This window comes from Varanus komodoensis, unplaced genomic scaffold, assembly GCF_004798865.1.
Source record: "Varanus komodoensis strain SLA01 unplaced genomic scaffold, ASM479886v1 scaffold23, whole genome shotgun sequence".
NCBI lineage: Eukaryota > Metazoa > Chordata > Lepidosauria > Squamata > Varanidae > Varanus > Varanus komodoensis.
In genome coordinates this window covers 11,176,587-11,201,008 of record NW_025335627.1, presented here as the reverse complement: position 1 = coordinate 11,201,008, position 24,422 = coordinate 11,176,587, and the positions used below count along the sequence as shown (strand labels likewise).

General features: G+C 42.2%; 1 protein-coding gene across 6 annotated transcripts in view; it reads right to left on the bottom strand.

The window, feature by feature from the left end:
- PARD3B (par-3 family cell polarity regulator beta) overlaps positions 1 to 24,422 on the bottom strand; it is a 648,538-nt gene that overhangs the window by 335,908 nt on the left and 288,208 nt on the right. For all 6 annotated transcript variants that reach the window (XM_044431728.1, XM_044431729.1, XM_044431731.1 and 3 more), the window contains 2 exons: positions 15,002 to 15,175; positions 7,525 to 7,657 (listed from right to left, as the gene is read on the bottom strand). In XM_044431728.1, coding sequence (XP_044287663.1) covers positions 7,525 to 7,657; positions 15,002 to 15,175 — 307 coding nt within the window. The remainder of the gene's footprint in view (positions 1 to 7,524; positions 7,658 to 15,001; positions 15,176 to 24,422) is intronic.

The window sequence follows — 24,422 nt, the reverse complement described above, 5'->3', positions numbered from 1 at the left end:
CTACTAATGAGGGGAGGAAATGGGGGAGAGCAGCAATGGGCAACCATTCAATAAGTTTTTATAAGTCATTGCAGGACTGCATTTCTAAGTACTATAATTTTTAGAAAAAATACTTATTCTGATGTTGGCTGGGATTCAAAAAGAGGATAATTGTGCTAGCTCAGTTTCCCCCCTTTGAACAGCTGAGGGCTACACCCCTCACAAGAAGCTTTTAAATGGGCCCTGAAACCGGGATTGCCAAACAAATATAAAGCAGTAGCAGGAGAGCACAGTTTGCATCACGGAAGCTTAACCTTTTCCCTCCACCTGCCATACCCCCATCCCCGACAACCTGCCACTGAAAAAAGTAAGGTTGCTTACCTGTAACTATCATTCTTCAAGCCGCCATCTGTGCATTCACACATATGGGTGCTGCACCTGTGCAGTGCGTCATTTTGGGAAGATTCTCCTAGCTAAGCCTACAATATGGGAGGGAGCCCCACCTATTTATACTAAGAGGGAAGAGGGCATTTTGTCAGTCCACATGGAGACCAACGTTATGCCCTCCAATTAATACTATTCTTGTTGGAAGATGCACAGGTTCTAAGACATTGACACCAACATGGGGGTGGCAAGTGGGTTGTGTGAATGCACAGATAACCACTCAAAGAATGACAGTTACAGGTAAGCAGCCTGTCTTTCTTCTTTGTGGTTTCTGTGCAATCACACATATAGGCAACTAGCAAGCTTACCCTGGAAAGGATGGTGTCTTCACTAGAGGATGGCAGAGAGAGCAGCTTGGCTAAAGGAGAAGTCTTATCTCACTTTTACATCAAGCCAGTAATGGTGTACAGACATTGATGGTAGAGACCAAGTGGCTGCCTTGCACAGTTCATGAAGTGGTACGCCCGCATGAAGGGTAGTCAATGTTGACAGACCCCTTATAGGGTGGGCCTTTGTTTTTTGTGGCAGCTCAAGGTTTGTTAGCCGGTATGTTTTCTTAATAGTTTACACAAGCCAGAGGGCTAAACACTGTGAGCTGACTAGTTTACCCTTGGAATTGTCCGTGTATTTAATGAAAAGTCACCAATTCCATATGGGACTGGTAAAAAGCTAGTGCTCTCTGTACGTCTATTGTGTGCAACATTCTCTTGACTGGTGTTGAGGGGGTTGGAAAGAAAGCTGGAAGTGTCATATCTTGGTTTAAATGAAAGGTAAAAAGGCAAAGTCCAGTTGAAGGACCACCTTCTTTTTATGGAAAGTTAGCTAAGGGATGGGGGTTCTATTCTTGGCATGCATAACTCACTTGCTTTTCACACCGAGGTGATGGCTACCATGAAAGCAGGCGGTATTGACAGTTGCGAGTGGTTAGAAAGGAGGTTTTGTTAGGGCTTGCTATGCCACAGATAGACTCCAGACAGGGACCAGCAATCAGATAGATGAATTGAAATTGTGAAGTCCTTTCCTGAATCTCTGTGCAAGTGGATGGGAGAATAAGGAGGATCCCTTGATTGGACGTCTCAGAGAAGAGAGAGCAGAACGTAGGTTTCAGACCTTGTCGATGTAGAAAATTGAGGAATTCTAAAATTCTATGTATTGATGCCATCATTGGATCAAAAGCATGCTCCATCATGTACGTTTTAAATTTCTTCAGCTTAGCAGAGTAGAAACGCTTAGCACTGGGACATAATGCTGATTGTAAAACAAACTGTATTTGCAGATCCATTCTGGCAGATGCAGTCACTAGGTGATCAACCAAGCCATCAGATGTAGTGTCTGCATATCATGGTACAGGATTTTCTCCCACTCTTGTGTGATTATAATTCAGTATGTTTGGCAGATATAGGAATGTTCAGTTTGAGAGATGTAGAAGGGACAGGAGCCAAGGCTGTCTTGGCCACCGTGGTGTTACCAAGATGTAGGAGGTTCCCTCCATATGTATTCTGGCCATTGTCTTTGCAATAAGAGGAAAGAGCGGGAAAGCATAAAATAGAGTTCCTTTCCAAGGGAGAAGAAATGCATCTCCCAGGGAGTTCCATTCAATGTGGGCCCAGGAGCAGTAGGTGCTGTGTGCAACATTGTCCTCTTTTGCGAAGAGGCCGAAGGTCGATGTGCCCCACTCCGAGAAAATGTGGTTCCTCACCCTTTGATTCAGTTTCCATACTTGTAATTGGAAGGCGGTCCAGTTGAGGGCATCTGCCCTTGTATTCCTCATGCCAACCATGTGTACAGCATGAAGAAAGGCACCTCTGTGAACACACTAGTTCTATATTTGAATGGTCAGATGGGATGGGGTTGTAGATTTCATGCCACCCAGCTTGCTAATATAAAATGCAGTTGTGGTATTGTCTGAAGCCACTTTGGACATGCACGTGGTGGGCATGTTGTGAACAGAGCTGGTTGGAGCCGGGGGTCAGACTAGATGGCCCGGGAGATGCCTTCTGACTCACTCTGTTTCTATGAATATATTTCCCGGTCAGCACAATTTGAAGTGAGATCAGTCCTTTGTGGAGTGCATTCTGATTTGGTCCATACCCCTTGTGTCTGGTAGCTTCCACAGTGGGCACCCCAACCGGAGAGACGCGTCCATGGTCAGTGTTACCGTCAGGTAATCCGAGTTGTTCTAGGAGAGTGTATGTTCTTGAAATCAATTGTAAGAGTTCATTTTTAGTGTCAAAAACTAACTACCAGTCATCTAAATAAGGTCAGTTTTGTACCCCTTGGAGTTTAAGTGGGTGCATACAACCGACATACATTTAGTAAAAACTCTCAGTCCCATAGACAAATCAAATGGTAGCACTCTAAATTCATAAGGGTTGGTATCGATCTGGAAGTGGAGAAAGTGAGCATAGTCTAGATTCAATTTCGGATCCATGCTGTACAATGGATCATAGATTCATAGAATAGTAGAGTTGGAAGGGGCCAAGAAGGCCATTAGGTTCAACCTTCTGCTGTTGCAGGGCACTAGTTTACACTATCCCACTCAGTACCCACCGATCTGATGGATTCCCAGTTGGGAAGATTGGTAACGAGATGGTTACCAAATTGGAATGGTGGAGCGTGAGAGGAGCTGGTTCGCGCTACCTATCAGAACTCTCTCTTCTCATTGTCTAGCTTTCCTTTTGAGTGTTGGAGATGTGTAGTGCCACAGTAGCATTGTTGGGTTGGTGGACCTTGTCTGAACTGCTGGAGTCCAGGAAAAGGACTTGGTTGCACAGTATATAGCTAATACTGAGGTGGTTGGGCCCATAGCCACTTCCATATTCTAAGTTGGTAGGGACCAAAGCCCATATGCCAAGCTGCCAGCTGTGCTTTCTGGAGTGTATCCAGGTGTTCATCCATCCTCAAATGCAAGAGGCCTTCCCCATCAAAAGGCATGTTTTCAATCCTGGTTCAAGTCTCCTGTGGAAGACTGGCTGCCTAAAGCCATGCATGCCTGTGAAGAACTACCATACCGACAAGTCCTCTTGAATCACAATCAACACGATGGTGCGCCGATGCAATTTGTTGCTTAGGTAGTTGGAGAGCTTCATCAATGAAGACTCTGGTGAGCTTTTGTTGTTGCTCTGGTAGAAATGCTGCCAGAACTTCCATTTTCTGCCAGAGAAAGTCTTGGTACCTCCCCATCATGGCTTCATAGTTTGAGAAGCAGAAGCCCAGTCCCATGGCAGAATATATATGATGAGCCATCGTTTCAAGACATCATCCTTCACAGTTGGTTGGCACAATGTGTTCACATTGCTGTCATGCCCGTGTTGACTCAACTATCAGAGAATTTGGGTATGGGTGTGGAGAAGGAAAGGTATGTCTCATTCTTGAACCCTGTACATCCCTTCCAGTTGTTGAGACGTAGGGTGCGGCTGGTTGGGAAGCTCCTAGGGTTCTTTCATGATGCCTTGCAGTGTTGGGGTCATTGGTTTTGCCACCAGACCAGAGTCCTCTGTATGGATCACGTCATAAACCATGTCTTCCCCTGATTCAATGATCTGTTGAGTTTGAATGTCATGAGAGGTAGACATACAGAGGACCTGTTCCGAGAAATGCTCCAAGCTTTCCCCTGGGGATCTAGGGCCTGAGATAAGACAATGTTATCAGGAGAGGTGGAAATGGCCTCGGTTTCTGAATGAGATTCAGAGTCTGAGGCATAGCCCATGTGTGAAGAAGACAAGCCAGTTGATGGGGAAGGTGATCTAAATTCAGAAGCCAGTGGCTGCTGTGTGTGCTGAGAAGTGGACAGTTCCCAGAATGATGGCTTGAATGAGGCAAAGGCCATTGTTCAGTAGAACGAGTATGAGTTGGTGGCCATGGGTAGTCATGTGGAGCTAGCTGTTGGTCCCACAGGTATCCTGGAATGTAGTATCCAACATGCAATCCAACACAGATTCCTTGTGTATGGGTAGGCATCTGTGGTTTGAAATTGTGGGTGGATTGGATTGAGACTGGTGATGAGTTTGAAGATACCATTCCATATGGGCACACTGTTGGAGGAATGGTTGGCTAAGGCTCTCACCGTGGTGTCTGTTCCAATTGTGCTGGAGTGTGAGGTAGAGCGGGTGATCAAGTTGGAGAGCCTCGAATCTGCTCTTCTGAAAACAAAATCAGTGGGGCCATTTCAGTGTGGACATGTTGGGGCTCCAATCAGGTTGGAGTATCCAGAATGGATGTAGTTGGAGAGGCTTGAGCTGAATTTGAGGCCGGCACTATTGTGGTGGCCAGAGCCACTGGCAAGACAGGCGAGGCCCAGCACTTGGATGCAATGGGCAAGCAGTGCCTGTGCTTCTTTGTGGGCTTGTCCTTGCCTGGTTTCTTAGCCCTTCTGGGCTCTTACGGCTTGAGGTGCTCCCTCTTTTCCTTGTGTTTTCTAGGGAGGTTAGAGGAAGGCAGCTGTTTTATTTATTTTATTTATTTAAACCATTTCTATGCCGCCTCATTCACAAAAAGCCTCGGGGCAGCTTACAAAATAAATAAACAATTATATAATTAGACTTAAAAAAACAGAAACATCTCGACACATACATAAAAACCCAATAAATACAATCAATAAATTAACAATTAAAATAACTTTTAAATAAAAAGGTCTTGGCCTGGCGCCGGAAAACAAATAAAAACGGCGCCAGGCGGACCTCTCTGGGGAGTGCATTCCATAGGTGGGGTGCCACCGCAGAGAAGGCCCTCCTCCGGGTACTCACCCTCCTAATATCTTTCATGGAGGGTTCCCGGAGAAGGGCCTCTGCTGCCGATCTCAAGGGGTGTGAGGGCATATATGAATGCAAGCGCTCCTTTAGATAACCAGGACCCAAGCCGTTGAGGGCTTTATAGGTGATAACCAACACCTTGAAGTGGGCCCGGACTTCAATAGGAAGCCAGTGAAGCTGACGGAGGACTGGGGTTATATGAGAACAACGCCCAGTCCCCGTCAGCAACCTGGCAGCTCTGTTTTGCACTGTCTTCAAGGGTAGCCCCACGTAGCGCACGTTACAGAAGTCTAATCAGGAAGTTACCAGTGCATGTGTCACTGTCGCCAGGCAGTTTTGGAGCTGAAGGCTTAGGTATGCCTACAGTTGCTGGTGGAGCACATTTCGGAGCAGCTTCCTTGGAGGCGGACAGACAGTTGGATTTGTCCTCCGCAACATTCTGTTACCAATTGCAGCACCCCAAAACACCCCAAGAGTAATTGGCCAGAGAAAGGCCCCAAAAGTAGTTGGCCAGAGGAAGGCCACATAGTAAAAACACCACAGTTATACTGTCCCAGAAGGGAGGGGGAATAAGAACAAAATAAACTTTGTTTAACCCACAGCTAACACGCTAGCCTGACCTCAAATACAGTAGTCAAAGGAACAGTGGAAACTGGCTCTAGCCGCCATGAAAGTTGCAAATGTGCAGGGAGTAAGAACATGGCAAGTCTGTGTGAATCTCGAGCAGATAAGAAATAGACATGGAAAATGTCTGGTCCTTGACAGAAGAAAAGACTCTTTCTCCAGCACGGGAGGGGGTGCATACATTGATGTATCGATGTATTAGATGTGTATTAGGTGACCTAATTGGTTACCTAGGGTATAAAACGCATGTACTGGGGTGCAACTTTTGAGACACTGCTTTGGGCTGAATGTCCCCTTTTGTCTCCCTTTATTCTATAGTGCACTAGAATAAAGCTGATTTTGGCTCTAAGCCTCATCTCAGGCTCTGTTTGGCTCGAGTCTGGGGTCCACCCGGATTTGCCCCAGCTGTTGACTGGCTCAGTCCAGTAACAATTCCATGCAGCCTCAAGGGCTCTCTCCCAGAGCTCCATTTTAAGGTGACCTGCCCTGTTCTTGCGGGCCTGCTTAGAGAAAGCCTAGCAGTGAGGGCACTTGGTGCTCCTCACCCAGACAAAGGAGGCAAAGGGACTGCCTGTTAGTTGACACCATTTTAACTCTGCAACTGACACACTTTCGAAATGCCAGTTTCTGTGCCATTGAGAGAAAAGGAAAAGAAGGGGGGGCAAGGTCTAAGGTAAAGAAACAACAACAGGAGGATTTTTATTTAAAAAAAATTAGGGGGATTTGAGGTAATGAGAAGGAGGGTTAAACATGGAAAAATAGGAACAGTTAGCGAAAAGAAGATATAGAACAAATACATTGTGAGGAGAAAGTACTGAGGCTAGGAAGCTGAGGCACAGTGAAAAACGGCAATTGAAAGTGAACAGACAAATGGCAGAAGCTCCACCTATTTATACTAAGAGGGAAGGGGGCAGGGTTCCCGCCAAAATTGTAGGCTTAGCTAGGAGAATCTTCCCAAAATGAGGCACTGCACAGGTGAAGCACCCATGTATGTGAGGTACAGAGACCACGAAGAAGAATGGGTCAAATCAATTTTAGGATTATGAAAAAAAATCTATCTTTTGACCTTGACCACTACTTTTATATATAATATTATTTCTAGTGTGTGTTCAAATAAAAAACACAGTAGTTTATTTTTTCTGGCTTTCATACAATAGTGAATTTGTAATTTGTAATAATAAACATACTATCCCCCTGCATGTGAATAGACTTTGCTTGAAAAACTCTGCAAACAATTGTAGCTTACAGAATATCCAAAAATTTAAGTAATTAACTGAATTTAAATCTTGCTTTCTAATTCACACAGGCCTCAAGGTGTTGTATATCTATCAAAATAAATATATAGGAAATACTATTAAAAGCAAATATATGCCAATAAAACAATAAGAACAATGGGTACCAGATCAGGAATAGATGCCTATGCTTAAAACACCAGAATTCATTCAGTCTCGTAAGAAACAAAAGTTACAGCTATTGCAACGGCAATTTGTTTTATATCCAACCTTATGTGTATCGGCACCAAGCTAGAAACTGTCACTTAAAACCGGAATTTGTGCCAGGAATCTATTTCACAGGTTCTGAATCAGCTATTCCAACTTCCCTGAAATTTTCACGTCTTACGAGGTCTGCACTTACTCTAATTAATGGATTGCTGAGTTGAAATGAGTTTCTGAAAACAATGAGGCATCTAAAAGTTGAAAGAAAGAGTAGGGTGCACAGCACTCACCTTTCAGCCTCTCCTGAGGGCTGTACGGAACAAAGCACTGCACGGCAGCATCGCTGTGTCTAGGAACGCTCGCAAAGCGGACATTCCCTTCGGCATCCAGTCTTGGATGAAACGCAACAGGTTCTGTGCACTCCTGGGAGAGAAAAAGAATCACACATATGGAGGTGAATAGGGTGAACACTATTTCTTAAAAATATCAGCCTCCCTAATATACCATTTGTATATTATTTGTAGGAGACACAAGAGAAGATGCTGAATATATATTGCATCATGGAATAAAACATTACCTTATCTTTTAAAACTTGCAAAATATTATTTTATATTCTAAAATCTGAAATGGTAAAAGGACTTTTACAATAGTTACCAGTATTTATTGACAAGGAAACATGATTTGACTCACTAGGAGACACTCCCTGCTCCTATATCATACTGGGGGCTTGTGCAGCGGCTCCAGGATTTGAACAGGACACAGTCCAAACAATGTACAGTTAAATTTGAGTTGTAAGTCCTCAGCACAAATGGGAGTGGTTGGGGAACAGCAACACAAATAGAAAACTTGCCTGCCTCTTATATCCTTTTCTTTCTGTCTGTGTGGTTGTGCTTCTTGTTTTTGTTTCCTAGCAACATGCCTCCTATCAGCCACGTGATGGCAGCTACCTTTTTATGTCCCAGAATGCCCCTAAGAATGATACCATGTCTCTAGAATTCTTCGAAGAGGCAATCTGGGAGATAAAAATGGCATCCACCTGAAAGAGAGGCAGGGGATTTTTAAACAAATGTTTCATTGCCACACTTTCTGATGATTTTTGGAATTCCTTATGAAAACATTAATCTAATCAATTAGATTTCCCTCTATTGCGTGTATACACACTTGCCACTATTTTGCCTTAAGTAACGTTATCTTATGGCTGCATAATACTGCAGTATTATCCCAGTCCCTGAGTGATTCCTGATTAGCTAGGATCGCCAGGATCACTAACCCAGGAAAGAACAAGCATTGGGAGGAAAAACAGGACCAAAGCAACTGCATCCAGCACAATTTATGGCACCAAATACAACAAAAAGCATTAACACTATCTAAATGGCCTTTGTCAGATATTTCTAGCTCAACAAAATTAGCATTTGGGGCCAGAAAAAAGGAACTGGAGAGTATTCGGCAGAGACTCAGATTATACCTATCAAGACAGAACACAGAATGCAGCTTCTCCTGACCACAACTGGTTTCCTATTATTATTCCATCTGTGAAGGCAGCTTGTAGCCTTGTCAAGACAAGCAAAGCTGTGCCAATGGTAATTTTTTGACATCCAGCTGGTTCCCTTCGCTCAGTGTCTGCCACATATGTGCTGTAATGAATGCATACCAGAATGGCTTTGGAAGTAAATGGCAAACCCTTAACCCATATTTCAACATAGTTGGCTTTCTAAGGTTCCTTTCTCTCCCATCAACAACCCATCCAAATTTCTTCTGACATTTGCTTTATAAAAATAAACAATTAACTAAAGAGAATTAGGTTTAAAGAACTAATTAACTCTCCTACTGTAAAAAAAAAAAGTTGAGAACCTCCTCCCCACCCCACCACAAGTATTAAAAGCATGCTGTCTACATTCAAAAGTATTTGCAAAATCATGCCAAACTCAGTTTTATTTTACAAATGGAAATTCACAGGGAAATGCTTTCAGGGTAGAATTAGCTGCACTGAATTTTGAGAATCATGATTTTAAAATATTTACTGCTACATAATGAAATGAAGCCAGTCTACAGTTAGTTCAATTGGCTCCCTCTGACATCAATGGGATAAGTTAGTCATGGTTTAATTCAAGTCTCATTAATTTCAATGGAAACAAAGCTCAACTAAGTTAGTCTGGCTTCTATGTATTTTAACCTCAAGCAATGCCACAAGCAATTTTATCTGATTTTGCTTTTGGAATAGAAATTTTAGTGCATCTTACTTTTAACAATCGGCAACTAAAATAAAACTCAGAATATCAGTGTCACCATCTACTGTTTATAAAGTGCCTGATATCTGACAGGTGCTGTATGGATTTTTCTTTCTGATCACAAACTGAAAATTTGACCAAAAGAAGGGAGCTAGGAGGAATTTTATGTGAGACAGAAAAGTCTAAAAAGGGAAACAGAATGAATGCTAAAGAATACATTTTGAAACCTCTTTCAGCCTGAGCCCTGGACTCTGTTGCAAATTCCAGTGGGGGGAGGGCCAAAGGCAAAAGAAGTGGAGCAAAAAATTCCAAAATATTTTAGCATACAGTTTTTATTGTCAGTAAATAAGCATTAGAAAGGCATTTCAACCTTTCAGAATGGAAGAAAAATTGAACAGAAGTTAACAAATTACCAAACAACTGGATGATGGGGGAAGGGGATGGGACTAGGGAAAGATGTGTGGCCAGATAGGGTGGACTGGATTTGGAAAACAAGCCCAAGGTTATGCAACCCTGGTATATGAAGGATGTTCTAGAATTAGGAAAGAAACAAACCAAGAGGGACATTCCAAAAAGTGCTGAGATGTTTTAAATTATTTCTTAGAGTGAGAGAAAGAGGCAACCACAGAATATGTACAGGAGAATACTTCCATGCAAAAAGGATCTTTAAAAGAGTCAGCAACAAGCAAATTGTGGTTAACTTTTTAAAATGGGTGTTAGGTGAACAGAGAGACTAAGAAACAGAATGTAGAAAGAAAGAGTGGTGAAGATGAAGAAAGGGCAAGATCATGGGAAGAAATATGTAAAGAAAAATGGAAACAAGAAAGACATGATAAAATCATCCAGAGGGAAAGGAAAAAATAAAGAGCAGAACAATCAATGACATGGGGAAACTAAGAGGCAGGAATGTCAGTGAACAAATTTGTATACAGTCAACATTATACAGAATGAGAGTCTGAGTAAGAATTCCAGTATTCTTGGTAAACTTTAAAAAAATGAAACCTGAAAAAGTTTCTACCTGAAGAGTGATGTTGTCAAAAGAAACAAAAAGTGAAAGTAAATTTACACTCAGTTTGATATAATAAACGAATAGTCATTCACACAGATATAGCCACAAGACAACTGAAAATACTGGCAGGAAAAATGAGTAGAAAAACAGAACTGGACAGCATCAATGTAACAGTGACACCATAAACCAAAAAGTGTAATTAAGATTGCCAAGAAGTAGCATATAGATTGGAAAGGGTGAAGGAAGTCCTGAGAAACTCCACCTGCAAAAAGAAACTCAGAAGAAAGAAGAGCCATGAAAACATTTTTAGAAGAAAAACTTGTGAGACTGGAAAGAAACCAAGAATACAATACCACAAATCCCCAAAAGTGAAGCAAACTAAAAACAGAGATTATAAATAGTATTAAAAGTTGATGAAATGTTAAGAAGAATAGAAAAGAGTTCTTTGTGATTTAGCATATGTAGAATTAGAGACTGAATGCTAGGTTAAAAATATGAGGCACCAAGGACAGACAAACCTCTGAAGCAATTTTAAAAGGAACAGGATGTAGCCTAAGAGGAGATGATTCGGAGAAGTTACTTGGTAAAAAAAGGCTGAAGAAACATTATCCAAGGGAAAAAAATGAAAGAAAGAACATCAAAAGAAAGAGACGCTTAAGATGAGTAAGAAACGAAAGAACAAAACAAAAAATCCAATTGTTATTAAGGAACAGGAAGCAAATGATGGATGTAATTGAAAATAGAAGCAATAAAGACAGAAACTAGAGAACATAAGGAAAAAGAGAGCACGAGGATATGGAACAGTGGAAATAGTAGTAATATTGTCCTCAGAAGAAAAAGGGGACACAAAGAATAGAAATTTTAATCAACAGTATATTGGAGAAGCTATTAGAAGAAATGCATAGAATGGGCAAAAGATGACAGGATAAGAAGAATATTCGATAAGAGGAGAAAGGTAAGATTACAGAATAGATGACTAAGTGGAAGCCATGAATTCACAATGAACAAAATCAAACAGAGTGCGATTTCCACCAGAGATGTTCAGCAGTTCTAAAGCAGGAGAGAGACAAAGGAAACAAAATGAAATGAGGGGAAAGCAGAACAAAAAGAGCAGTACATATTACAGAGAGTGCAGAAGACTGAAAAGGTTAGTGAGAAGGGAAGCGGAGAACTGAACAAGATTTAAAGAATAGAGACCTTGAAATGGCTTGGAAACTCAAGCAGAAGAAGATGCAAGAGGTTAACTATAACAAGACAGTGATCTGACACAGCAAAAGGAACAGAAGCAGGACTGAAGACAAAGCACTAGAGAAAATAACCAGGTTTAAACTATTACCAGCGTAATGAATGGAAACATGCCATGAGATAAAATCTGAAGAGATGGAAAATGCTGATTTGGAATGTGAGCCAATATTAATAGTAAAAGCACCAGGATAGGGCAAGAAGAGACAAGTTAGGACTCAAAGGACAGTATTTGATTGTGACAATTTTCTAGAAAATGGGCATCACTGGCAAATCCTGTGGCACTAGTGTTGGAGGAACACCCAGAGCAAATCTGGAAGAACGCAGGAAGGGAGGAGACAAAGGGAGAGCCCTTGCTCATGACCAGAAGTCCAGTTACATGATGTTGGATGCAGGCCACAGTCAGGAACAACATTCAAACACAACACACATCTATAGATTGAAAGAAGCAAATCTAGAGCCGTTTAAACCATAGGGAAGAGAAGGAAACTGGCACAGCGATCTAGAATCCTCTTGGATCAGGGAGCCAGGTGACTCCCAAGAGACTATCTTAGCTCAACCTGACCCATTGTTAATGGAACCCTTCAAGTGTTCTCCCTGTGATGCCAAATCTCTGCCCATCTGCCCTCAGACTGAATGTCTGTCAAGTAAGACTATCATGCCATTTAAACACTCAGGTAGTCCAAGGCCTACCAATTCAGAAGCAAAATAGGACCACCCAAAAATAAGGATCTTATTATGCATATCCAGAGTCTCTCTAGGTTCATTTATAAATTAAAAGGCAGATAAATTACTATGAGCTTCAAAACTGATGCAGCAAAAACCTGCAAGAGTACAAGGATGAATGTATAGGTATAAGAAAATTTTAACCTCATTGTATGGAAAGGGGACTTCTGTGTTCATGCTGAACACCAAAGTCAGGAATTCCTGCCACTGCTGCTACTGCTCTTCATTTGGAAATACACTTTTGCAGAAAAACTGCTACACTTTTCTGTGGACCTTTTTACACTTTTTCCAGGGGTGGGGGTTGCAGAATTCAGAGGTTAGGGAATTGTTATGTCTATCAATTTAGCCTACACTTAAGACATGGCATATTAGGGTGTCCTTCTGGGATATGAAGGAGAGAAAGACTCGAAATAATTTGAGGGTGTCAATTGATGGGGGAAAGGACAATGAAAGGCAGGGAAAGGAGACAATCATGTCTGTAACCACTCTGGAGGTGGTATGGTGAAGGAGAGATGAGAGTCTGTATCAAGTGGTTAAAACCCCCCACTTCATGAAGAAGTAGCAGAAAATTACATCTCTTCTGTTTCCTGTTCTACAGATGTCACTACCTGAATGGTCAAGGGTCAGGAATGGAAGCCCAGCTCCTAGAGTCATACAGCAAAAGACCTTGACGGGGGAATATCCTTTTTCTTTTTTCTATTCCTTCACCACCTGAGAAGCTAAAATGAAGTTACAAAGTTTTTGTGCCAGGGGATCCCTTTTAATGACAGAGATTCAGGATATACTGCAGCATTTACAACAGCTAGATCACTGCTGTTCCAATGTTCTTTTCATGAATACGGAACAGCACATTTTTTACCAGAGCAGCACCACCCTCCAACAGAGGTGCCATTCTGCTGCAGATTACTCTATCTTTCATGCTACAACTTGCAGTTCTCTTATATGGTTCTGCATAAATCGAAGGGGCAAGCTATTACAAAACACAGATACCTAGTGGGAGAAGCAGCATTAAATTAAGAGCAATAGGGGGACAATCTGCTATCTAGCTCTCTGATAAACAACAGAATCAATAGCTCAACAACTGATCAGTATGCTGCCTAATTAGAGTATTCAGTTAGAGAAACAGAGCTGTCATGAAAAGGTTCCATTAGTGTTCCAGCCAATAAAATAATAATGGATTTTTAAACATATCCTGCTCAACCAAGCTGGGATACTGCAGGGAGCTGAAGTAGTTCAGGTAAGGGAAAGAATGGGTCATGGCCTTTTATGCTGCAGTCTTCAGCCTCAAATGGAATTACAATTGAACTGCAAGCACATAGTAAAAAAATAATTTCTGTTTAAAATAAGTTTGATTAAATCAAGAGCTAATTGTGTATTCTTCACAGTGTATGTGCTAGAAATGTGCACACATTTCATACATCTGAGGGATGTCCGAAGTTATATTGCAGTGGGTGGGTCCAGTTTTTTGGTATAAGATATTCAATAAACAGTGGGTAAGTGGAAGAAGCTCTTTAAAAAAACTCAAGTCAGAAGCCCAAGTCTCTGATTCAGCAGGTGAATGGGATTTCAATTTTGAGTTTAACAATTGCAGGCAGCTTTTCACCAAGCACAAGTGTAGTTCTCAGGTGGATATAGCAACACATGTGCACATGTTTCCACATGAATAATCTGTTGCCCTGTGCAGCTGCATTACAGCAACTGGATGCACAGTTTTGTCCCATTTCTCCTGAAAGGCAAAGGGCATACAGATCTTGAAGTTCTCATGGATGGATGATCTGGCTTGCAAGAATATTTTATTAAAAGCTCATGAGATTGCAGGCAGAAATTTGTGGAAAGAGTTTCCTTTGTTCAGGAAGCCTGGGATGAAAGGGTTAAGAGATAATGATGGCATACCTCTGTAGGGTATGTTAGTAATGGGGAGAGAAAGGGAACTTTTAGAAATGGATTTGACTTGGGGCACTCCAAGTGAGGCTGAAGTTCTTCAAGGAAGAGAGTATTTATGCCCCTGCTCTGATGGCTTTTTGCAGCTGATGGCTAGTGAAACACTGAGTACTGAGAAAGACACATGGAATAACAGACAGGTAACTGCAGAGCATGCTGGGGGACAATGCAGCAACACAGAATAAGATAGGATAGGATAGGTCAGCTTTTGCTCATCTGAGAGTCAGCTCCTGGCTTACTTAATAAACAATGGTTAAAACAATGATTTAGACTCATATAAATGCAACTAGCCAACTGTTTTCCAACGCCAGTGCTAATGATACCGCTCTAGTGTAAACCAATATTTACTCAACTTAATTAGCACTGTTTCTCCCAAAAAGGGTTGGATTTGTTTTTTCAAAACAAAGTACCTGGAACCACTACTGCTAGGACCACCAAATACCCAGATTGCCAAGAACTAGTTCTTGTAAGAAGAGGGTACAACATTACACAGTAATAACAACAGTAAAAATAAAAGTACCACCTATATCAACTTCAGTGGAAGTTCCTCTCCCTGCAGTATTTTTATGTAATGATGCATACAACCTTCAGAAATAAATAAGAAATAAAGATTTCTCATACCACTTCAGTTTGCTTATCCAGCCTTCTGAGAATAACGAGCTGGATCATTCCACGAATATTTCCTTCCATAGACATGGAACGTCTCAAAGTCTCCATGGCTTCATGGTTTGATTTTCCAAGCAAAGATTCCCCATTCACAGCAATTAGCTGGTCATTTATTCGTAGCCGTCCATCCTACAAAAGAAAAGCATATTTGAACTCATAAATATTAGAGAACACAAAATGGAATGCATTTTTGAAATAAAATTATAGCAGACTAGTAAACTTTCCCATGTAACCTGTGAAGTTACGAAGCAGAAATTAACAAACATCTTTTTAAAATCACCATTATTATTAACTAATATAATCCTAATAACTATTATTATTAACTTATTAACCTGAAAAGTGTTTGATGAATATGACATTATGAAGTACTTGAGCAAACAAAGTTCATCTTGATTGCTGACTGCCTCAAACTGTGAGGACAAATATTTCCAGAAACAAACTGCTAGAAGCAGTTTTTCAATGACTACTTTTGTTATAATAATAACTATATTCCAAAATCTGACCTTTGCAATGGGCACTGAGTGTGCTTCAACTAATGCATGGCAATAGGCCACAGTAAACCTCAGGAGGGCTCTGTGATGGGTTCTGAGCACATAATTCTGAGCCCTCAGAGCACATTCTGAAAAATATCCCTTGCAGTGCCCAGCATCTGAATTTTGGACATGGCATGTAATGCTGTGCAAGAAGCTCCAATGGGAAGAGTTCCAATACGCATCCTGAAGCTCCACACATATCCTAGCCATTCTTCTTCCTGCTCCTCTGAAGCAAACCAGACAAGGGCTTTCTAGCTAAAAGGCTTTACTATGTTAAAGCTGAGTGGCTAGGCAGGCTGTATTGTACAAAAGTGGAAGTCAATTAAGCAAAGTTAGAATATCAGCCCTAAAGGAAATAGAGCTTAATGATATGGAGTTGATTGAATATCCTGCTGAATGGAAAAGGACAAACCACACCTTTGGGGTGGGTCCTCCTGTTTCAGAGTCAATCACTTTGCATGTCTGTGCTTCTTGGCTGTTCCACCCTCTTAGCCTAAAGCTGTATCCTTGGGTAAAGGAGGTCAGGTCCATCCTTGTTCCGTATCAACTTGCTCACTAAGCGTTTCCTCAGAATCTGAAACTGCCCAATTCTCAGTGATTTCCTGACTAAGTTTTCAGAGGGATGGCATGCATCCAGCTAAATGCTCCAATTTGCATATTATTAAGTAGAGAGTGCTGAAACTCACAGAGCATGCAGGAAATGGCATGTGAAAAGGCAAAGGCCCAGCCACGAGTGTGAAAAATTATATTTCTTGACTACAGAAAGGCAGGTTACTTACCTGTAACTGTTGTTCTTTGAGTGGTCATCTGTGCATTCACACATGATGGGTGCTGCGCCTGCGCAGTGCCTGTCCCTGGGAAGATTTAAGAGCTTTAACAGTTTTTGGCAGGAACTCTGTGCCCTCACCTCCCCCAGCTGTAGTATCAATAGATGGAGTGCCTGCCCTCCCCCCAGTCTTCCTGATGTCCAGATGAAAATTCGTCAGGTCCAAGGCAGATGCAGGGCCGAGGGCAATGGTGGTTTAGAAATCACTGATGTCGTAGAAGCAAATGTAGAAGATGCAGGCGTCGATCCCGAAGAAAGTGTATATGTCGAATCTGAAGAGATTGCTGATATCGAAACAGGAGAAACAGACGATTTCGAGGATAAAAATAGAGAAACAGTCAATGTATGAGCCAGGCAGTGAGATTTAGAGATTGGCTGTTGTGTAGCACTTTGTTCCTGAGTGAGAAGGTGGGGAACTTGAGGTAGATGAAGAAAGTCATTGCATGATAGCTGAAGAAGTGTGGGAAATCACAACTGATGGGGCCAGCAGGGGGTGATGAGAATTCCATGAGCGTCATTTTGTCAGATTTTGGCTATAGTTCTAGTTATTAGTGGTATCGTTGGGAACGCATAGAAGAATTTGTTCTCCCATGAAACCACGAGCGCATCCCCAGTCGAATCCAGACTGATGCCCGCTCAGGAGCAGTATGTCCTGCAGACGAAGTTGTCTTGAGTCATAAACAAGTCTATAGTTGGTGTTCCCCAGAGCTGAAACAGATGGTGACAAACTTGTCAATCTAGCTCCCACTCGTGCGTCGTGGACATGTGTCTGCTGAGGGAGTTGGCTTTCTCGTTGTCAGTGCCTGGGAGATGGACAGCTCGAGGAGTGATCCTGTGGCCAATGCACCAGTTCCACATGTGAAGGGCAAGGTGTGCTAATGGTACTGACTTCGTTCCACACTGATTGTTTATATAGAACACGGTCACAACATTGTCTAATCCGACCTGGACTGTGTGGTCTTGTAGGATGGTTTGAAAGGAACACAGTGCTTTGAAGACCGCCAGCAATTCCAGGTAGTTGATATGCCTGGTGGTCTCATGTCCATGCCAGGTGCCTTGAGTCTGAACAGATGCACAGTGGGCACCCCATCCAATCAGGGAAGCATCGGTATACAGTGTCACGGTCATTCTGGCGCACGGAATGGTAGTCCGCAGGAGAGATTGGTATTGATAGTCCACCAGGACAGAGTTCTGAGTTCTGAGTGTGGTGGTTGTAATAGCTGGTTTGGTCAATCGCAGTCTGGATGAAAACTGTGATTGAACCAGAGCTGCAAAGGTCTCATCTGCAGTCTCACATTCGGCACCACTGATACCGTGGATACCATATGACTGAGTACCTGTTGGATGGAGTGTGCAGAGACAGTCCATTGGGCAGTGATCCGTCAGATAGAAGTCATCAGTCTTTCTTGTCGGTCCCAAGGAAGGAAGGCTCGTGTGAGTAGAGTCCAGGCATGCTCCAATGAAATTGATGACCTGAGAGGGGACGAGGCATGATTTTTCAGTATTAATGCAAAGTCCTAATTGACCAAGCAGGGAACAGGTGATGTTGATCAAAGCCAAAAGGTCATCTCTGGATGAGGAAACAATAAGCCAATCACCCAGGTACAGGTAGACGTGCATACCCTGCACCCTGAGATGGGCACAAACCGGAGCCATGCACTTGGTTAAGACTCTTGGAGCGGTAGCAAACCTGAAGGGAAGCACGTTATATTCATAGGTGTCGGTACCAACAATGAACCAAAGGAGGCACCTGTCAGTAGAATGGATGCTGATGTGAATGTAAGCATCTTTCAAGTCCAGTGATGCAAACCAATCCTCTTTTCTGAGCAAAAGAAGTATATTCTGGAGTGCGGTCATTCTGAATTTTTTGTTTTGTTTTAATATATTTATTGATCCCACGTGTAAGTCCAAGATGGGGCGTAGGCCCCTGTCTCTCTTTAGTACCATAAAGTACCTGGAGTAGAAAACATGCAGCCCTTCAGAGCGATTAGTTTATGGATCGCTCCGTTATGAAGCAGCTTGGTGACTTCTTCCAGGAGGGCTGGAGAGGCTGCTGTATATCGAATCAGACCTGAAGGAGGTTTCAAACTCGATTTTATATCTGTGCTCTACGATGGTAAGAACCCACCTATCAGATGTGGGTCACGCGTCCCATCATCAGTGACACTTATTGGCATGCAGTCAGCGCCAAAGTTGCTGGTAATGTGGCATGTTGTCTTCAGCTTCGGGGTTGTCTTTGGCCGAACTGCTGACGTCCTGTGGGGGATGGCTGGTGATAGGGTTGGTACCGATACTGGGACCTACTCCATGGCCACTTACATCTTGGTTGGATATTCCATTTGACGCACAGTCAATTGAGCTTTTTGAATGTGTTCTAGCTTGTCGTCTGTTTTGGCTTTGAACAAGCTGGAGCCGTCAAATGGCATGTTCTCAACTCTTTGTTTGGTCTCTTGCGGCAAGTTACCCACTCTCAGCCAGGCATGACGACAAAGGGCCATGGCACCGATGAGAGCCCTGGAGTTGCAATTGACCTGATGTCTCACTGTGTTCAGTTGTTTCGAAAGCTGCATTGCCTCCCCGATGAATGAGTGGGCCAGTTCCCTTTGATGGTCCAGGAGGAATGCAGCAAGGGACCTGATCTTAGGCCATAAAAATTATTGATAATAGGCCATCATGGCCTCGTAGTTGGAGATGCGAAGACCGAGTCTCATTGCGGTGTAGATCCGGTGAGACATCATTGTCAGTCTTGAAACCCTCCTTATCAGCCAGAGTAGAATGTTCTTCAGTTTGTCTGCCCAGTGAGGACTTGATGACGATCAGTTCGGCTGAGAATGTTTCAGCAGGAACGGGATGTCATGTTCTCGAACCTTGTACATCACCTCTAGACATCTGGAGATGAGATGTGGGTGGTTCAGAAGCTGCCATGTGTCGAAGGGTACCTGCCAAAGGGTGGTGATAAATGTTAAGGCGATGGGTGAACAGTCTTCCTTACGAACAGCATCAATGCACTGTTGGATACCAATCTCCAGGGATTTAGTCACCTGTGCAAGTAGCTTGGAGAAATCATCTTGAGAGTCATCTGGAGACCCAGGACCTTGAGTAAAGATAACAGCATTGGGAGAGGTAGAGATTTGTTGGGAGTCCTCTGAATTCGAGTCAGATTCATATGGTGGACTGGATGAGGACCCTTTGGGAGACATTGGTGGATGGGTGAGCGTTGCAGCAGATGTTGATGGGGCATCCCTTGACACCGAGTGAGGGGTGGAATGAAGTGGATGCATTGGTGCTGGTGGGTAATATCGGCATGGGGGGTAGCAATCCCACAGATAAGGTCACTCCATACACTTGGGGTCAAATTCTCTGTAGGGTAAAGGTACAGAATACTGTGATGGTTGTGGTGTGGAAGGCTGGGGTGGTAAGAGGGACAACAGGTGTTGAGGTGCCCTCAGAGAGCCCTCCAGAGATAATAGCTCAGCAGGGGTAGGAGTTGGTGATCTCGCAGGTGGACGATCTGGTCCTGAATGGGAAGGAGATTCATGGATCTCTCCGTCGGAAATCGAAGCTCAAGCCAAGGGATCAGAGCAGTCGGGACTGGAGTGTGCGGAGATGGTAATCCATTGGCATGACATTGGAGGTGTCACCTGCATAACTGACTGGTGGCTTGGTGGTTCAGTTAATACCGAGACAGGCACGGCACTCGGTTCAGAGAGGGGCACTTTGTTGCGCTTCTTGTGCCGACGCTTGGAGTTCTCAGGTTTGTCCTTCTTAGGACGTTTTGGTTTCAAGGGTCACTCGAACCCAACATGCTTCGTCTTCTCTTTATGTTTACGAGGAGAAGAATGGGAGGAACACTTTCCATCTGTGCTGGCAGAATTCCCTTCGGATGGGGAAGAGAGAATGTTTTCCGAAGGTCCCAGAGCCACAGAAGAGCCGGCTTCATGGTGACCAGAGCATTTTACTCAGCCGGTTCTCACATTTTTTGCAAGCCTGCCTCGCAAACAATTGGCAGTGGCTGCACTTATCAGTCCTGTGTCCTTATCCAAGGCAGAGAAGGCAGAGCATGAGGGACAGTGGGAGACATTTTGGCTCCGCACTGCATGCACTTGCAGAAAGCCACCCACTGTGCCATTGAGAAGAAAAAAAGGGAGGAGATACAGCGAACAGAGTTAGGGTATAAGAAGTAAGGACAATAGAAGGGTTTTTTTTTTTTTAATTATTTGGAAGGGGAACCGGTTGAGAGAAAGAACAGAGAATAAAGGAGGGGTTCGGTAAGAGCAAACAACGGGTTAGGATTTATACAGAGGTAGGTAGAGAAGTGAAGAAAAAGGGGTTTGAGATTTATAGAATTAATGATTGTAAAGGAGACAGGGAGACAAGCAAAGAAAAGGTCTGAGGCACAGTAAACGGTGGTCGCAAGCAGACTGGCGAGAGGGCGGGTACTCCAAACATTTATACTATGGGGGGAGGGCATAGAGTTCCCACCAAAAACCGTTAAAGCTCTTAAATATTCCCAGCAACAGGCACTGCACAGGCGCAGCACCCATAATGTGTGATGCATGGAGACCACGATGAAGAACTACTGCTTTTATATACTAGGTATGGAACAGAAATTGTTTCCATCCCCCTAGTATTACCCACCCACCACACACAAGTGTGCATGGGCGCAGGCTAATTTGCCTTTTTCCAAAATGAAACGATATTTGACCCACCAGGTTTTCTGCAGTAGGCCATGTAGCATAATGTAAATGGAGAGCACAATTATTGCCAAGTACCAAACACATTCAGAGATCCCTACTACTGCACCCCAAATATTCTTGTTTACATTCTTGTTGTTCTAAAATCACTGGGGCTATGTACAGCTAAAACAGGATTTCAAGCTGCTACATGTTTTAAAGTTTACCATCTGCCACTGATTCATGCACGTCTATGGGATACAATATTTTATCTCCTAAACATACATAAAGATACTGTAATACTTCTTATTAAGGAAGTGATCTCTTTTATCTGAGAGACATCTTAGTTCAAATTATTCATGCTGATACCATAAACCTGAAAGAAACCTAATACAGACTGAAAGGGTCTGCAGTGAAAAAAGATTCACAGAAGAGGAAGCAGCATTGAAAAACCATTAGTCTGCTTACAGTGAATTTGATTCAATCATAAACTCATTAAGAGTTTTCTATAAGCGCTTGTCAGAGTTGCTTACATCTCTCATATGTCTTTGTGGCCCATAAAATGTATATTTTTTTCAGGTCTGATGCCCCCTCCCATCATTAAGGCATTCAGTGGATTCATGTTACATTGTTGCCAAATCGAAACATAAATTTTTCTCTCTCTGAATTGCTATTAAAATTATTACAAGAAAAGTAGACTGCAGTAGCACAGAAACTAAGGGAGAAGGTTCAGATAGGAACTAAGACAGAAAACAAGCCACATTTTTGAGACAAAAGGTGGTGGTTTATAGTGAACACAGGAGCTTAATTTAGCTTAAGTCTGATGGATCTACTCTAAGTCAGGCTACCATTTAATAAAACCCAGAGATCTCAGCTAGCAAAACTGTTTTGGTAAGTAGTGCAATAGAAGGCTCATACAACAAAAGTATCAAACTCTTGGATGCAACTCAAACATTTACAGATTGTCAGAGAACATGGCATTTTCAGTAATAAACAGCTTTTTGTAGAAAAGATTCCACACTGCAAAAAACCTTTACATAAATATTCTATTAAAATTTGCTATAATTTCTACATGTCAACAATACTCTCAGAAGTACATTGTGGTAATGAAACTATATTAGTGTCTAAAGTGACATGAATTGTACTGAATCCTGTAGACAGATGTATCTATGGATACTATATGCCATACAGTACACTGTATGGGGTACTTTTATTTCCATTAGAATGGTTTCACAATAGGATATATGATGCAATTTTACTTGTATTTTTAACTACCATATATGCACTGGCATATAGGGCGAGCCTTAAAACTAGAAATAGTGAGGCAAAAATTGGGGAGGGGGGTCATCTTATATGCTAAGTGAAAATTTTTCATCATACAGTAGGACTCCCATATCTTCAGGGAATAGGTTCTAAGCCCCCTAGAAAATGCCTGAAACAACAGGTCTCTCATGAAATTAGAAAAGGTGTGAATATCTCTAGGCACTCTGTTTGGGGATGCCATGCTCTTTGTTTCTGCACTAGCCAGTCTCAACTCATGCCTGTGTCTCAGTGGATGTGAAGACTCTAGAGATATTCATGGTTTCCTCTTAGCAATATTTGCAATTTTTTCCTAGAGGCATTTGCTGGTTTTTTCCCTAGAGATATACCTGTATATATTGGTGTATAAGAGGGCCCTTGAAGCCAGAAATAGCGAAGCAAAATTTGGGGAGGTGTTATATGCCTGACCTATGTCAAACACCAGAAAGCGGCCCAAAATATCGACCTTGTCTTATATGCAAGTTGCCTTATATGCCAGTATATACGGTATGTCTTTTTGAACCTGCCATTCTTCTTACTTTTTAAAGTATTTCTGTACTGCATAGACAAAAATTAAGTACTAGAATACACAGAAAGAAAACTTCTAGGCCGAAGTCAAAGAAAGTACGCCCTGTGACTACAATACTATCAGGAATTCACCAGGAGAAAGTGATCTGTAATAGACAGGGATCTTTTTTCTCTACTAAAGAAGAGCAGAAAGGTATTAGACAATGCATTCATACTTTTTGTATTTTAATAAAATTTTCACTAATATGAAAGGAATAGTTCATTTCAATGATCAGAGAAAAGAATGATTTTATCGCTGAGAGCTTTTATGGAGATTTCGAGCAGTATTTCCACTATATTTGTGCATGCCAGTCTCAGTTCTTTTGTTAGCATTTAGCTGTAGCTGCTTCTTTGCTTCAGAATCTTTTAAAATATGTGCAAACCTATGAAAGAATTGTTCAAGTTGAGCTTGCCATGGTCATCCCATAAACTGCAGGTGGGCAGATGTGCTGCTCCATACTGTGCAAACCACAGAGCACTCTGCTAGGCACTGTTAGCTTGCACTGACACATTATTTCAAGCTACAGCCTGGTTCAGATGTAACAATGCTGGTCAACAACCAAGGCTTAGCAGATCCTGAACAAGCTCTGACATCACAGCCCTGGCTTCATATGCTGGCTTGTAAGTAGTAATTAGTTACAAGTTACTACTGGGTCAGTCATCATGAAAAAAACAAAAACAGCCATGTGAAGGCAGAAAGTCAAACAGAAGGGTGAAGGTTTCAATTTATTTTATTGGCCTTTATTCAGTTTGTAGGTAAAAAGGTAACATTTCTTTACAAGCACCCAGTCTTCTATAATACTAGCATTTAAAGTTAGTCTTACAAATTTAAAATGTGATCAATGAAATTTCCCTTTTCAGATTTAAGTGGATTTCCTGGCTGTCAAATTTCTTCCGCTAGGTCTTGGGAGAGACACCAAGTCTTGTAGTCCTAAAAGCACATGCATACATGGGACCATACAAAGTAAGCTACAGTCTTTGCAGTTTAGATCTGCCCTTCCATATGCACGCTCTTCAGAAAGAGACTATGAAGGCAGGAAGCAGAGGTCCAGCCATGTCATGAAGGCTACACCTCAGACAAAGGCCTTGATTTCATAGTGCTCATCCCTAAAGAAAGTCCACAGCCTTAGTCAACCCTTAAGATTGTCAACATTTTGAGCACCTCTTTCATCGGACTAGGCTTATATTCTTAGTGCTGGATAGGTCATTTCCTGCCGTTGCTATACAGTCATTTTCCACAGTAGTCAATTCTCCTTTATAACTAAGAACAGTATTTCTAGTCCAATATTACAGTGGAAAAAATTGAATTTGCTTTAGCATTAACCTCTTTCCTAGATACTGTCCCAAGGCATTTCTGAAACTCATTTATTAGTCCAGCTTCATGCTCACCGCCTCTTCTCTTGGTTCTCACAAGCTATCTATAAAAAGACTATCCTTATAAAAATAATGATTTTATATTTTATATTTTCATGGCATAA